Source organism: Elephas maximus, chromosome 12 (genome assembly GCF_024166365.1).
Source record: "Elephas maximus indicus isolate mEleMax1 chromosome 12, mEleMax1 primary haplotype, whole genome shotgun sequence".
Lineage (NCBI taxonomy): Eukaryota > Metazoa > Chordata > Mammalia > Proboscidea > Elephantidae > Elephas > Elephas maximus.
In genome coordinates, this window is record NC_064830.1 from 110,380,665 (window position 1) to 110,396,843 (window position 16,179).

Consider the following 16,179-nt stretch of genomic DNA (forward strand, 5'->3'; position numbering starts at 1 on the left):
TGATTCTAGGAATTTTTTTAATCCCTCTTTGATTTCTTCTATTACCAAGCTGTTTTTAAGCAAGGTATTTCCATGTATTTGATTTTTTTCTGTCGCTCTTCCTGTGATTTCTGCTTCTACCATATTGTGATAAGAGAGAATACTCTGTGCCATATTTTGATGTTTTGGGTTTTACTGACAGTTGCTTTGTGGCCTAAAATGTAGCCTCTTCTGGAGGATGTTCCATGTGTGTTGGAAAAGAATGTGTACTTTGCTGCTGTTGTTCCTCTTATTTTCCTGTGTTGAGTTCCTTTTGTTTATAGAATTTTCTTTTGTTATTATGGACTTTGAGTTTACTGAGACTTTATGGTTTTCTTTGGTCTGATGAACAGGTGTGTTAACTTTGTTTTTACACTGAAATTTACCCTTGTCTTCCTCAGTTTGAACTTATCTTTTATTACTTGATATCCCCTGACTTCCTCTCCATTTGAAAGTCCTATATCTAAACCGTTTATTGCCCCTTTTGTTTTATGTTGTCGTCATTTAGACTGGTGTCTCTGTTTCCCTGTTTTAAGTCTTCTAGCTTTGTTTTATTATTGAGGGAAACGCTGGTGGCATAGTGGTTAAGTGCTATGGCTGCTAACCAAAGGGTCAGCAGTTCAAATTTGCCAGGTGCTCCTTGGAAACTCTATGGGGTAGTCCTACCCTGTCCTACAGGGTCGCTATGAGTCAGAATCAACTCGACGGCACTGTTTTTTTTTTTTTTATTATTATTGAGAGTTGTTTACCTAAGTTCGTATCTGGCTGATGCTGTCCTGTGTCCTAGACTCCGGGTGTTGTCTGACATTGTTGGTTCTCTAACTGAGGAGCTCCCTTTAATATTTAATATTTCTTGTTTATCTGGAAATATCCTAATTTTGCTATTGTGTTTGAGAGAGAGTTTTGCAGGATATATTATTCTTGGTTGGCAGTTTTTTTTTTTCTTTTAAGGTTTTATACCTGTCATCCCATTGCCTTCTTGCCTGCATAGTTTCTGCTGAGTAATCAGAGCTTAGTCTTATTGTTTCCCCTTTGAAAGTGACTTTGTTTTCCTTGAGCTGCTCTCAGCATTCTTTTGTCTTTGGCAAGTGTGACTATGATATGTCTTGGTGACCTTTTTTTGGGGGTCTATCGTACATGGAGCTTGGGGATTCTTTCCAGATGACGTATCATGGCACAAAGATGCTTAGGGTGTAACTCATCTAGACATGCTTCCCCACAATCTCAACGGTTATTGTTCTCCTGGCATCAATAAAAACCCAAATGAGTTTTCAGATGAGAAAGACCAAAAGGAAACGTGGAATTCTTCCTGGGTTTTTTTCCCAGAGAAACTGTTTTTTAAAAAAACCCAAAATAAAACCAAAGGAAAGAGACTGTCTCTGGAGTGTGAAATTGATCTATATATTCCTTACCTGTCTTATCCTCCAAGACCTTGTTAAACCACTGTAATGATGTTTTCTTTTCCAAGTCTAGATCTTCAGCAGTTATGGAATAACCAAGCTGGGGAGGTGGAGGCTACCAAAAACAAAAAGAAGTCCAGTCAATCAAAAGAAACTGAAAGAAACCTGAACTTAGCCGTCCTAAGAATAGTATGTCCTCAGGTTCCTAAAAGTTCAGTAGTTAAAGCTGAGGAAAGCTAAGTTGGGGTGGGGATGGACAGATGGATGAGACCATACCAAGGTCAGCTGGTCCCCTCGCCTAGAGGGCAGAAGCTGAATCTTCCGTTTACGCTGCCCAGAGCTGCCAGGTATAGATGGGGTATTCGAGTTTTGTTTCTTCCCTGTGGTTGTATCTGCAACTAAGAAGAAATACAGACTTATTTTCTTCCTTCCCTCTTCCAAAATGGATGGTTTTGTCTATTCACCTGGTTTTTAACACTGAGTTTTCATTGGGTATCTCTGAAAAGATGCAGTTCTATCTTCCACAGTTTGGGTTCTTAGATGTTGTGTGCGTGATTATTGTTATTAGTCAAGATGACAAAAAGAGATAACTGCTTCAAAGGCACACATACAACCGCTTAACGGACGGTAATTACCTGGATCACTGACAGATAGCTCAAACTAAGCTTATCTCTATCCCATAGTTATCATATGTGAGACTGCATTTGTCTGTTACCATTCTCCCTTTTTCAGCTATAAACTTCTGAAAGACAGAAACTTCTATCTCTATTTATCATGTCCTAGATCAAAGCAATGCTCAACAAATATTTTGGAATAGGTCTTAGTCTGTACAGCTCCATGAATACTTTCACCGTCACAAACCACTCCTGCTCGTTCGTTAACTTACCCTTTTCTCCCTGGGACTCCTTGTCTGTTACCAGTGGGGCTGAAGAGCTAGAATGATGACAAAGCTCCTCTTCTCTGTAAGGAAAAAAGGCAGAATTAGGCTTAAAAAGACTTCCTGACGAAAGTAGTCGATAGCTTCTTGGACTCTGCTAATGACCAAATGCCCAAGGCCCAGAACAACCATGATTTCAGATCTCAGTATGTCAGGAAAAGCAATAAACAAACATGAGCGAAAACAAGTCAAATGAAAATTCCTACACAGATGTGAAGTGAGGTAGTTCACAGAAGCATGGAAAAAACTTTATGAATTAAAACCATCACAAAGCAGTAATCTTCAAAACATTATTTACAACCTGCCAAGTTCCCGGGAGTTCTAAATACGGATCTGACCCCTAAGAAGGTGGAGTTCTACTAGACTCTAAGTACCTGGATGGTACTGTCCACTGTGTGGCTTCAAAGCTTATACCCAGTCTCTCATGCTGCAGCACAAGGAAGGGCATCAGAAGCCTCCACAGTCGGCGTGTAAGAATGGTAAGAGATGAGAGCAACTCAGGTGGGTATTTTACTGTCCTTCTCCTAGATCTTAATTTCTCTGATTTTCCAAGTCAGAGTAGCACAAAGTGTAAGAGCCAAGAAAATGTCCCTCCTTTCCTAACCTCCCATTATTCCATTCAGCAAAAAATAGCTGGGGGAGAATGCTGATTACCTTATTTTCTTTGCTGGTCTCTCCGGTGTCTGGGAGCGGGATGAGGCTGGGCTAGAGAAGGGTGATGAACTGGGACCACCTCTCTTCCATAGCTAAAAGTCAAAGAAAAAATAACACGTTGATAATTTAGCATCTGACCTCCAACATCATTCTGCCATCACTGCATGTAAGGTCTCCTTTAAAGTAATTAAAAATGTTTCTTTGTGAAGGAAGACCCCTGAAAAGAAAGACAGTTGCTGGTATTAATCATGGAAAAGAAAAAAGTCTACAAAAATAATGCGACGCTAATACATGTAGAAGGAATGATGTACTTCTTGCACATATTAAAAAGCAGAAAGCAACAATCAGTAAGGTCCCTTGATGGCAGAGATGGTCTGTTTTCTCTGCATCCTTCAAAAGGGCCCAAGAGCAAAGTAACTGACACAAAGCAGGCATTCTGCAAATATTTTCCTAAGTCTTTTTTAGCCTAATTACAAACACACTAAACTCTCATCTTAGATTTTTTTTCATACTGAAAAACTTCTGGTGATTTCTCATCCAGTCATAGTCAATTGCATCATATAAACACAAACAGGAAGGAATAATGCTTAGTAAGAGTTCAAAAGAAGGAAAGAGGGGCCTAAAATTGAAAACCAGTGGTAAAGCAGGAGAAGAATCAGCTTGAGAAAAATGTTCTCACAAAGAAGTCTGTTACATTGCGCTAAGGTTGAGAACAAGAAAGAACAGCTACTTGGAAGGACCAGAGCAAAAACTGGTTTAAAAAATACGAGGTTATAGGGATATGAAAAACCAGAATGAAAAAATCTACCAAAGTGATCCAAGGATTTAATAAATGCTATAAACGGTGCTTCCAAGCATTTCAAATCCCTAATCCTAGCTCTGGTTCTCAAACATGACTGCTCATCCTGTGGGACCTCTAAGAAGCACCATCACTTGGATCTCATACCCTTGCCTTTTTTTTAGCAAAATGCCAAAGGTGATTCTTACGTTTAGCCAGGGTTGAGAACAACCTGGCTCAATGATAAGGAGGAAAATGTTATATCTCTGTACATTGCACATATACACACATTTCAGATATAATAGAATTACACGTAAGAAGTGAAATAAAAAAGGACTATAAAAAATAAGCAAGTCGTTATATAATTTGGAGTAGAGAAGCCTTTCTGTGCCAGAAAAAAAAGAAAATAGTAAGTTAAAATTAAGAACCTCTATATACTAAAAATAAGAGTCAACCCTGATGGTGAAAACGGTTAACCGGCTCAGCTGCTAACCAAAAGGTTAGAGGTTCAAGTCCACATAGAGGAACCTCAAAGGAAGGCCTGGCAATCTACTCCTGAAAAATCAGGCACTGAAAACCCTAGGAGTAGAGCTCTACTCGGACACACATGGGGTCAGAACTGAACCAATGGCAACTGGTACTGTTATATATAAAACATCACCATATATGGACTAAACTTTACTGTATACCCTTCTCAATCATTTCAATTTTCAACCATATGAATGTTTTAATAAAATAAAAATAAAATCTACGTGGGCAGGATACAAAAACACCTCAGAACAAGACAGACAAAACAATTAACAAAATTAAAAGGCAGATACTTTCAATTAAGGAGACAAGAGTTAATATTCAAAACATGTGAAGACTGAAATGTTGCAATTACATACATATATGTGTGTGCACATAAAACGTTAAATGAAAAAATGGGCAAAGGATATAACAAGGTGTAAAACTGATGTGGTGAGGGTGTCTGACCTCCTCTAACTTCACGAGGGGGACAGAGAATCAAGAGCAACAGATCGAGGCTGATTCCTACGAGGCAGAGGTCAGATATGCCTTCATTCTCCTGTATCTTTTTACCAATTCTGACACCAACCATCCCTCCCAAAGCACTACTTCTCTGCTGAGTTTAATAATTCGTTGTAATGGCCACACAGAACTCACAGACAATACTCATGATTACAGGGTTTATTAGGGAAGTAACAGGTTACAGGATATAGTTCTTCAATCAGGACAACCTCTTGTCAGCTGTGTCTGCAGGCTTGCCTCTCTATAGCCCTTGGCCCCTCAGCCTGGCCTCTGCACTGCTCACCAAGTATTACAAAGCTCTTTTAGCTCTGCCAACGAGTGTTTAGAGGCACCCTACTCTGCCACTAAGCCTTGGCTTAGCTCTAGCTCTGTGGGTCAGCAAACCCAGCTCCATCAAGTACCTGGACGCACCCTATTCTACCAGCAAGCCCCCTGCTTGAAAGCACTTAGCTTGCTTGCTCCGTGGGCTGGGAAGCCCTCCGCACTGTATCCTGCCTGTCTCTTGCATCTGCTGCTGCTGCTTCTCTGCCACCACTTCTCACTGTCTTCAGTGTTACAGCTCTCTCTTGGTCTCCTGGTTCTAGGAGCTTCTTAGTACAGAGATCCCAGGTCCAAAGCATGTGCTCTGCTCCTGGCTCTTCCTTCTTGGTGGTGCTGAGAGCCTTTCTTCCTGCCTCTGGGATGGCTCATTTTAAGCCTAGTGGAATGGCAAAACTGACCAACCCCCTCATTAGGGTTCTATATACCTTATTTGCATGGTTCCACTCTCACAAGGGTGCCATGCATCTTATTCACATTAGCAAGCTATCCAATCCCCTTGGCAGGCCACAAGCACCTCATCTGCCTAGTCCCAGTGGGAGTTACACAGACTACTGCTAGAAGGGCCATATTAAATAATTCACTGCACTGCACAAAGTAAGTCATAAAAAGAAGTACAATCAATCTAAGTATTTGGCAGTCAGTTTAGTTCTGCATTTTAACTGAATTGACATTTGCTGAGTCTCTACTTCACAAAGGTACTATACCAAGTGTGGCGGAGAATACAAAGATCATTCTCACCACCAAGAGATTTATAATCTGGAAGCGAGCTAGGACAAGTACACAAATCAACTCTAACAGCCAAGAGATAAAAGAAGTCCCTAAAAATGAGTCCAAGAAGAGAGATTATGTACGGTTAGGCTGGGAGAATCAAGAAATGATGGTGATCCTTCAGGTGGTCCTACATGATTCAACAAAAACACCTGAAGAAAGAGAAACTTTGTAGGCCTGCAGTAGGATGGGCTTGTCATTCCAGATGGAGAACAGAACAAGGAAAGGGAAGTAAGCAGGAAAGCATCAGGTGTTCTTAGAAGATAATAAATATTCCAGTTTGGCTTAAGAATGGGGTATATATAAGTGGATAAACAGAGACAGGGTAAGAAATGCAAGCAAGGAGCATGAAGTGTTGAAGGCCAAGGTTACTGCTGCGACACTGGAAAATCTAAGTCTTGTAAGACACATGGAGATATCAATGCCAGGCCTGAGGAGGTCTGAAAACTACTTACTTTCCTTAACTACTATCAGTCTAACATGTGTGATCACTTTATAATATCTATGGTAGGGTTTCTAATTTGGGCAGCTGAAGATTTGGGCATTTACAAATCTTCCCTGGAAAAATACAAGTCAAATATCTACACTACCACCAAATACAAAGGCTGTCATCCATATCGATCAGTGGGAATACTCACTGCTTCAGCAAAAATTACCTTCCAGGATAAGCTTCAATGCAAAGAATTTTAAGAGTTTCTTAACGTTTCTGAGATTTTAAAATAGCTGATGTCTGAGTCACTTAAAATTATCAAAATTCAAAATGCACCAGGCTGTGTTCTGGCAATGCTACTTCTCAGAACTTCTGTTACATTCAAGTGTTACATATCCATAGGAGGCTGGTAACTGCTCACAGCAGGACACCCAGCAGCTATTAGTGTCACCGAGTACATTTCCTGCAGTAGGTCACAGGGTCCACCAGGAACAAAGGTGCTCAAAACACAGTCTGACCATGTTTCTAGGGATGGCTGACTATGGACCAACCTTCCTGCTGAGGACAACTAGAGAATGCTAAAGAAAATATGAAATACATTTGTTTGAAAATATGAAAGAGCTAACACGGCAGTGAAAAACTGTGGAGAAGACAGAAAAAAGGAGCCAAAAAGTGAGCCCCACATTTGGACCCACTTTTCCCTCAAGGTGACTGACAATTCCAAAAGTAAAAGCTGACAAAAGACCGAGAAAAGCTTTTCACAGTCTCATAGGGCTAGAAGGACAAAAACTGGAATTCAGGGCCTTCTAAGCCCTGGTGGTGCAGCAGGGAAGAGCTAGGCTGCTAACCAAAAGTTCAGCAGTTCGAATTCACCAGAGGCTCCTTGGAAACTCTGTGGGGCAGTTCTACTCTGTCTAGGTCACTATGAGTTGGAATCGACTTGAGGAAGTGGTTTGGTTCTGGTTAATAAGCACCTCAGGCTTTTGGTTGGAATTCCAAAAGGCTACATGCTAGGAGAGAGGGTAAATAGCAAAGACACTAGCCCTCCCAACAACTGAGAACAACAGTGAATCATGTCAACTTGGACTGGACAGAAGCAGTCTGCCCCTATCCACGCTGCCTGTCAGAAACAAAAGTCAAGTCTCTCTGGAGGAAGACACCACCATTCAGAGGCTTAACTCATCACATTTTTTCCAGGCACAAAACATAAAACACTTGCTCTTTTCACACAGAAAACAAGAAGCTTAAGCCAAATAAGCTTCTAGAGGGTTATCACAGGAGACTTTGGGTGGGAAAAGATTTCCTGCAGAGTACACAGAATACACTAACAATGAACGAAAAGACTGTAAGAGTGAAGTGGCAAGCCCACAGCAGGACACTTATTTGCTGCGACACATGTAACTGACAGCGGGTTTGTATCTAGAGTATGTAACAAACTTACACAAATCACTCAGCCAGCCAGCCTAAGGGAGAAAAGCCGTGAACAGGCACTTCACAGGAAATACAAAAGGCACATCAACAGGGCATACTTCTACCTCAGCAGTCATCAGGGAAATGCAAAATAAAACCCCAATGAAATACCACCCCACCTGAACCAGGATGGCTAATTACAGAGACTGGCAAACTTAGACCAAACTTAGTGAGGACGTGAAAGAGGAACAAGATCTCGTATGCTGCCGGTGAAGAATGGGAATTGGCTCACTCACTCACTTAAAAATATCATTTAGCAATGTCGACTAAACCCAACACAGGCATACTTTATACGTATGTGCCTAAAGACTGATTTAAGAATGTCTTTTTTTTTTTTTTTATAGCCATATTTACAACAGCTGTAAGCTAGAAACTCAAATGTCCAAAGGCAGGATGGTAAGTACGTCGGGTACGTTCACATCATGAAAGGGCATACAGCCATGAAACTGAACGACCTCCTGCTGACTGAATCTCACAAATAAAATGCTGAGGGGAAGAAGCCAAACATATGAGAACGCATACTCTACGCTTCCACGTATATAAAGCCTGAAAACAGAAAAACCACATATTCGGAAGGAAAGTGCAGTGACTGGGAGTGGATACAAGGAGGGCTTCTGGGTTAGAAAATGTTACTCCTTGGCCTGGGTAGTGGTTACACAGAGCTGCACACTTATGATCTGTGTTTGACTTGACCTGCGTAGTGGTTATACACAACTGCATACTTATGATTTGTGTTTTTCTGTGTATTCTCCTGTAATAAAAAAATTATTTAAAAAAGGTAGATGACATGACATGAAATGCTATGCAAGACAAACAACTAAAAGAGAAATGAGGCAAAAAGATACATATGGCATGATTCCATCTGTGTAAACACAATCCAAACTTCTGTGTATTATCTGTACGGGTGCACACAGTAAAAAATGATAATAATAGGTACCTATTTTTATGGGATTTTTTTTTTTTTTTTTAAACTGGGAGCACCAGGGCAGGGGAATTTTGCTTTGTACTTAACAGTTACCTATACCTAAAAATTTTTTGAAAATAGGAAAAGGAATACTTGTACTTGTTACAAATTCCAACAACTAAAAAGAGTATATAGTGAAAAGCTTCACTCCTATTTCAATAATTGTTTCCTGTTCTAATATATCTTGCCAAAATTATTCTTTGGGTATCAAAAGATTAAAGAAACCAGCAACACAAATAACAGAATAATACATAACACAGTTCTACACCTTGCTTTTTTATGATTTTGAGGTCATCCCACATTTGGACCTATTAAACCACCTTATTCTTTTTAATAGTTACAGGATTTTACCTCACGGATATGCTGTAATTTATTCAACCAGTTCCCTGAAAAGTACACTGACACTGTTTTTAATATTCTGCTATATGAAAATAATGCTACGATCAATATCCTTGTATGCGTCTTTAAGTATTTATATAGGATAAATTCCTAAAAGTAAACTTACTGGATCACAGGACCCCTGCATCTCTAATGCCCCAAACTGTACCAACTGACACCCCCACCAGCAATGCATGACGCCTGCTTCCTCTAACGGTTTCCTCCATGGTGTCTATTTCACACTTAAATCTTTTATTTATTTGGGACATGTTTCTACAATATATGAAAAGCTCTTGAAAATGAGACAAAACCAGTAGCCCTTCAGAAAAAGGGGCAAAAGACATGAACCAACAGGCATGGGAAAAGAAGTGGAAATCGCTAGAGGAAACAGGTTTCTCACGTATCTACCTTTTTAGTAAAATTAATACCATTTATTGAATTGTTCATGAACTGCAACACAAGCTGTCTCATAGCAGGTTCCCACATACGCATTAGTTGTTTCCAGGCTTTCTATCTATTCTATTGGTCTACACTTATCATTCAAGGGTTCTGTTAGCTTAGAGACTGTCCCAACATCTGGCAGAGTAAACATTTGCTAATGAATTAATTCTCATCTACCCAGTTCAACCTGGGGAACCCACTCCTCCCGCACCACAAGAACTACTGTACCTGAGAGAAACCACGAGTAGAACTATAGGAACTGGTAATGGCATTACGGCTGGAGCTTGGGATGCCAACCGCACACGTGTTCGTCACGGAGCTCACAGACGAGGTGCGGGACCTCTTGTTCAAGTGGTCATCTGAGCTCTGGGAATGGAAACCTCTCTTCAGAGAACCAGGTCTAATAAAAGGGAAAAAGAGAGTTAAACGTGCTACTAAAAGCAGCACTCTTTGGAGGCTTCATCCAATCTGGTCACGGCACCTTTCTTAACTGAAAGGAAGATGTACACATTCCTGGTTTTACTGTTAACAATTTAGCTGAATACATCCAACAAAGTCAGTAAGGAAAAGCCAAATATTTAAAGATTAAATGCACAATTCCATTTTTAGAAAATGTACACTAACCTGTGGGGACAGGAGTGGGGAGAACAGGATGGGACTAGAGAAATTACTAAGGGACAAGAGGAAACTTTTTGAGGCAATGGATGTGATGTGTTCATTATACTGTACAGTGCTGGTTTCACATGTATATACATGTCAAAACCTATCAAAGTGTGCACTTTACCATATGTCAATTAAACTTCAATAAAGCTGTTTTTAAAAATTGGAATTTCAGAGTTAAGCTGAACCATTTTTCCTAAACTGCCAACTGAAACAGAAATTCCCTATACATCTTTATCAAGAACTAGTCATCCAACCTCTATTAAAATGTAGACAACTGACCATCTCCTAGAGTGATCCATTTCAACCAGGCACCAGCTTATTCTTATACTAGATTAAAATTTACTTCCTCTAACTTCCACCTGTGGCTTGTATTTGGAGCTGAACCAAACAAGTTGCTTTCCCTCTTTCATGTGACAGTCCTTCAGTTTTTGGGAGACCTTTATGCACCTCCCTATTTCTTCATTTCCCCTGAAGTTTTTGTCCTTTGGGCTAGTACTTCTGTACCTTCCAAAACCCCGCACCCATCACCACCACCTGCTTGGCTGCTCCAAATCCCTTTAACATCTTATCTGCTTCACTCAGAATGAATCCCCTCTTACAGTGCATGGACAGCCTGAACACGAACAGGAGACGTAAAGCAGGACTACAACTTCCCTGCTGCACTCTGGTCTCTGTTCTTCGAGTCAGGAAGGAGGTGCACATCAGCCTTCTGGGTAGCCAGATACTGGGGACTCAAAGCCAGCACCTAAGCTGTCCTGAGTTTTCTCACACATATTTCTCAGCCACTTTCTCTCCCATTCAGTTCCTCCTCAAATGTATTTTTAAACTCAAAACACAAATAAAATCTAATATACTGATATCAAGTTCCCAGAAACTTAACATTTACCGTAAATTTCATATTGCTGGATTTTATCCATCGCAAAACACCTGTGATCTTTGTTTATATACTTGGCCATCAGTCTTGGCACATTTCACCCATATTGATGTAAACACATTAAGTGGAATTAGAAGACAGTTAATTGTGTTACATTACTCAAAATATTCCTACCTGATGTGAGAGATCTGAACCTGAACTACTAATGCAATGCAAAAGCAAAGAGGAAAATCTACAGGGCAACGCTCTGGTAATACCCTTTTTCAAAATAGTCTACATCCATCCCATCCAGATGGGCTCTCACTTACTTAGGCACAAATGAAGCGGGGACTCCATTGGCCACCAGGGGCTCGAATGCTGAATGTCCACTTCCACTGCTATCATGGCGCCTGAGGCAAATAAAAAAAACTCTTGATAAAATAACTTTTTATCCTTACAGCATATATAGTATCTCTAGGGAGCATGTGTTCCAGCTAGATAAGAAAAAGTTTGCTTCAAAGCCGTAGGATTCCGAGAGGTCAATTTAATCTAAGATTGTCCAGATAATAAGGAAAATATGAATTACGTCAAGACCTTTTGAACTAGTCAGGTGTTACTGGTTCTTTACTTGCTAACTTCACACTGAAGTGTTACAATCACAGATTTAACATATCGCCACCCACAAACTAAAAAAAAAAACAAACAAGCAACAAAAACCTTTAAGGACCAAGCCACACTCCCATGGTGCTCCAGAGGCTGATGTGGTAAGTCTGTCGGGAAAACCCTCGCCGGTCATGTGTGAGAACAGCCTATGCAAGGCGGCACGTGATCACTACTTATTCCAATTAGGGGAAAATAATACAGGATCCTCAGTTATGAACTTCCCAGAGTCAAGAAAAATTACCTCCCTGGAGAAGATGAGAAACCTGTGTGGACTGTAAGAATAGCTGTTGCCTCCTCTTCATCCTCACAACCCCTGCTACTCCTGCTTAGCTGGGTGACACCAGCTCAAACTGCTCACCTGCCACAGACCATAAGTCACATTTCCAGTCACCATCACCTCATCTTCTATATTATACAAGTATATTTCCATTTATTAAGATTTCCCCTACTTAATTTAGTAATCTACAATATCAAAGCTGATCAACTCTGAAACTGTCGGGTATGAACAATCTGGTCTAGGTAATTGTGGCGGTGGTTATATTTTTCAGGTGTGGCATCTGATATCTCACCTTATACAGAGAAACCCCCTTCTCATTACCTTCTGTTATATACACCTTGTTTTGTACCCCTCCCCTGTACACTTATAGTCTTCAATCACCTTGTTTATTTCATTGTTTTTTAATTTGTCTATCTCCCTCAAGAAAGCCCCTTGAGGGTAGGGACTTTGTTTTATTCACTGCTCTATCCACAGTACCTAGAACAGGCCCTGGCACACAGTGGGTACCCAATTAATATTTGTTAAATTAAAAAAAGTGCGGAGTCCTTACTGATTCCTTGGAAAGCCATAAGTAGTTCTATATCATGACTAGCCACTTCATCTCTTAAATTTGGGAAACAGACTGTTTACTGTACTTCCGTTAAGGTATCACATAAGGCAAATAATGAAATTGGTTCTACTCTCATTACTGGTAAATCTACCACACTCTAGTCTTCACTCTTCTTTGGCAAGCATTTCCTTTAGCACAATTATGACTTTTAAACAGGTAGTTGGCCAAATAAATCAACAACACAAGATTGTAAGTGGAAGACTTTGAGCATTCTCTCTCAAATATAAAATTAAACATGCTAGTATCAAAAGTGTGAGGCTGATATGGCTAATACTTGTTGGTTTATCTCTAATACTTATAAAAAAGGTAGACTATAAAATTTATCTACCCATGGAAATGAACAGCATTAATGCCTTTGTTACCAGGCTCCTTCATGAAAGCCAGAGAAGGGAATATGAAGGTTCATAAACTAAAGTTGGCTTCTGTATATTTTTTGGGAATGATCTGTATTTCAACAAATTCCCAGGAGTACACAGGGAGGCTGTTTAGTAGTCTGCTGGGCCTATTACCTTCTTTTATTTTCCTGGCCATCTGAGAATATTTGGTCTTCCTCCTCCACTGTTCTTTTCTTCCTCTCCTTCAGGGCACTCAGTACAGTCTCCTTTGCACATGGGTCTGGAATATTACCTGATGGTGAGGACAGTGTTGAGCTGATTATCTGCTCTGGTCTGCAATGAAAAACAAAAATCTAGTATTAAAATATTTTAATTACTACACATTTAGCATAGATGCTAATAATAGGAAATCAAAACCCAAGCTAGCAAAAGTGTAATTTATACATTCACAGAAATTGCTCTTAGTGATTTAAGCCACCGTTAAGGTCAAAAAATTAAAAAAGGTTCAATGGCTACAATTTAGGGTTTCTCTCATTCAAATAAACAGTTATTTCTTCTTTTTCCTTCAGAGTTGTCAAAGGAATAACCACACAAGAGTAACAGAGAGTAAAGTGGACACAAAAGGGAATCTGTTCTTTCCACAATACTCACACTGGTGAACGAACCAACTTGCTATCAGGAGGAGCAATCCTCACTGTCACTGGGCTGCACACCATCTTGGAATTACGTGCAGACAGCACCGTCTTCTTGTGGTAACCGTTCCAGCACACCGTGGGAAGTGCCCCCAGGAAGGAATATTGGGCCTGCTGGATTGGGTAACTTCTCCGAGGTGTTATTACAAACCGATTTGGCAAAGTCCCACAATTCCTGCAAAGAATGGGAGATACGCCATGGAAGCAAAGAAGTATAAAAGAATGTCAGAAAGTTAAAGTGGCCAAACAACCATGTGGGTTTGGACGTCTTTCAGAGAGCTTAAATCTCTTTCTAACACAGAACACAATATTTCTATGGCAACTTTCCCCCATTCTATTTAAGGGTAGAAATTGGCAGCTGCTTAGCAACTGTCTCAACAAGGGACTTCAACAATTTGCTAGGGAAGCTGGAACCCCTGCCCATGCAATGGCATACAAGTGTGTGTTAGGGTGCACAGGGAGGAATTCTTCAAGAATTCTTCAATCTTTTCAGTCTTTTACGCTAAAACTCCAGTAATGAATACACCCAAAGCCAAACATTTTTAACCAGTTTCCACACCTAAATGTTCACCTTCTCAAACAAATGTACTTATCAAGAATCTAACATTTTCACCAAATTTTTGTATTCGCCTGTATCACCTCAGCTATTGGGACTAAATAAAAATGTCTCTTTAATTTGAATTCTCTGGAACACTTCGAGTTCTGCTAACTGATATAATTTCTCACTGGTCCAAAGACCAAAATACACTACAGACTATGCTTGAAAGAAAAAGTAATTTTCACTCGAAATAGAAATATTAGTGCTTTATCAAATATACTGCTAAATCTGTAATCCCCCAAACCGACCCAAACCCGCTGCCGTTGATTCCCACTCACAGCGACCCTACAGGGCAGAAGAGAACCGCCCCCAGGGTTTCCAAGGCTTAATCTTTACGGAAAGAGACCGCCACATCTCCCTCCCGCAAAGCGGCTGGTGGGTCACACCGCGGACCTTTGAGTCAGAGTGGGCGCTTTCACCACTGAGCCACCAGGGCTCCCCGCTGAATCTATACTACACGAAAATTCTGGCGGTTTTAAGAACTGGGAGGGCGGGGAATAGCGCTGGCCTCACATCTCCTTCCACCAGCGGAGAGGAGGGCAGGAGGCCACGGACACGCCAAGCGTTTAAAGAAGGCAAAAATCACAGGGAAGCCGCTTCCGACTGAACGCAAACCAACGAAACGACCAAACACCTAAGTCCTCGCCTTAACGCCCCCCAACAGACACCGACAAGGGCCCCGGAAGCCCTACCGCCGGGGCAGCCTCCTCGAGGCTCGGAGCACAGGCGTGGGGGGCCCGGGCTGCGCGCGGTGGCCGAGGCCGGCCGAGGGCGCCGGCGGCGAGGGCCGGGCGGCCGGGCGGAGGGCGGCGGGCCGGCGGCCGGGCCCCTGCGGCGGGTCCCGGGCCTCCCGAGCGGGCGGAGGCCGCGGAGGGCCGGGCTTGCCCAGGTAGCTGCCCATGAGCAGCAGCTCAGCCGCGGCGGGCCCCTCGAGCAGCGCCCGCGGCTCCAGCAGGCTGCCGTTCACTGCCGGCTTGGCCGGCGGCGAGGGCGGCCGCGTCCGCTGGCGCCGCGCGTTCCGACCCGGCGCCGAGGCGCGCGCACCCCGGGGCTCGCGGCTCAGTCCCCACCAGGCCGCGGTAGCCCCCACGGCCAGCCAGGCCAGCGCGGCCGCCGCCGGCACCAGGAGCAGCACGAGGCCGAGCAGCGAGAGGCCGAGCAGCGAGAGGCCGACGAGCGCCGCCCCGGCCGGGCCGCCGCAGCCCCCGCCCCGGCCGTCCCTGACGCCGGCTGCCGGCCGCCGCCGCTCGCCTCCTCCAGCCGCCGCAGCCGCCGGAGACATCGCGGCTCCGCGCCGCGGAGGACTTAAATATCCCAGCGTGCACCGCGCGGCGCGCCGCGTCACCGCGCCGGCGACGTCACTGCGCACGCGACGGCGCGGAGCGACGCCATTGCTTGGCAACTCGGTAGACCGAGACCGAATTTGAAAAACGCGGCTTTGCTCCAGAAGCGAGCTCTGAGTCTCGAGGTTTCCCGCGTGTCTCCCCGCAGTGCACCAACCAGACATGATCCTGTGGAAGAATCTTGTTAAAAATAAAAGCAGGGAAAGTACTCACCTAATCCTTACTTCATGATATTCTCACGTAATTCCGAACCCTAGATGTTTTCCAGGGGCTCATCTCCCCTCCTGGAAACCCCGGTGGCCTGGTTAAGACCTACGGCTGTTACCCGAAGGTCGGCAGTCAGTCCACCAGGCGCTCCCTGGAAACCGTAGGGGGCAGCTCTCTGCCCTATAGGGTCGCTATGAGTCGGAATCGACAGCAACAGGGTAATCTCCCCTCCGGAAACCTTGTGGCGCAGCGATTAGAGTGCTCCGCTGCCAACCGAAATGGCGGTGGTTTGAACCCAGCAGCCGCTTTCCAAGAGAAAGATTGGCAGTTTCCTCCCGTGAAGATAACCC

General features: G+C 42.9%; 1 protein-coding gene across 2 annotated transcripts in view; it reads right to left on the reverse strand.

The window, feature by feature from the left end:
* Positions 1-15,609, reverse strand: part of LOC126086569 (nuclear envelope pore membrane protein POM 121C-like) — a 28,549-nt gene extending 12,940 nt beyond the window's left edge. For both annotated transcript variants that reach the window (XM_049902952.1, XM_049902951.1), the window contains exons 1-9: positions 14,972-15,609; positions 13,641-13,856; positions 13,164-13,322; positions 11,434-11,514; positions 9,817-9,988; positions 3,010-3,101; positions 2,305-2,378; positions 1,695-1,816; positions 1,431-1,533 (exon numbers count right to left, since the gene is read on the reverse strand). In XM_049902952.1, the coding sequence (XP_049758909.1) occupies positions 1,431-1,533; positions 1,695-1,816; positions 2,305-2,378; positions 3,010-3,101; positions 9,817-9,988; positions 11,434-11,514; positions 13,164-13,322; positions 13,641-13,856; positions 14,972-15,561 (1,609 nt within the window). In that variant the 5' untranslated portion in view covers positions 15,562-15,609. The remainder of the gene's footprint in view (positions 1-1,430; positions 1,534-1,694; positions 1,817-2,304; positions 2,379-3,009; positions 3,102-9,816; positions 9,989-11,433; positions 11,515-13,163; positions 13,323-13,640; positions 13,857-14,971) is intronic.
* Positions 15,610-16,179: the final 570 nt, after the last annotated feature.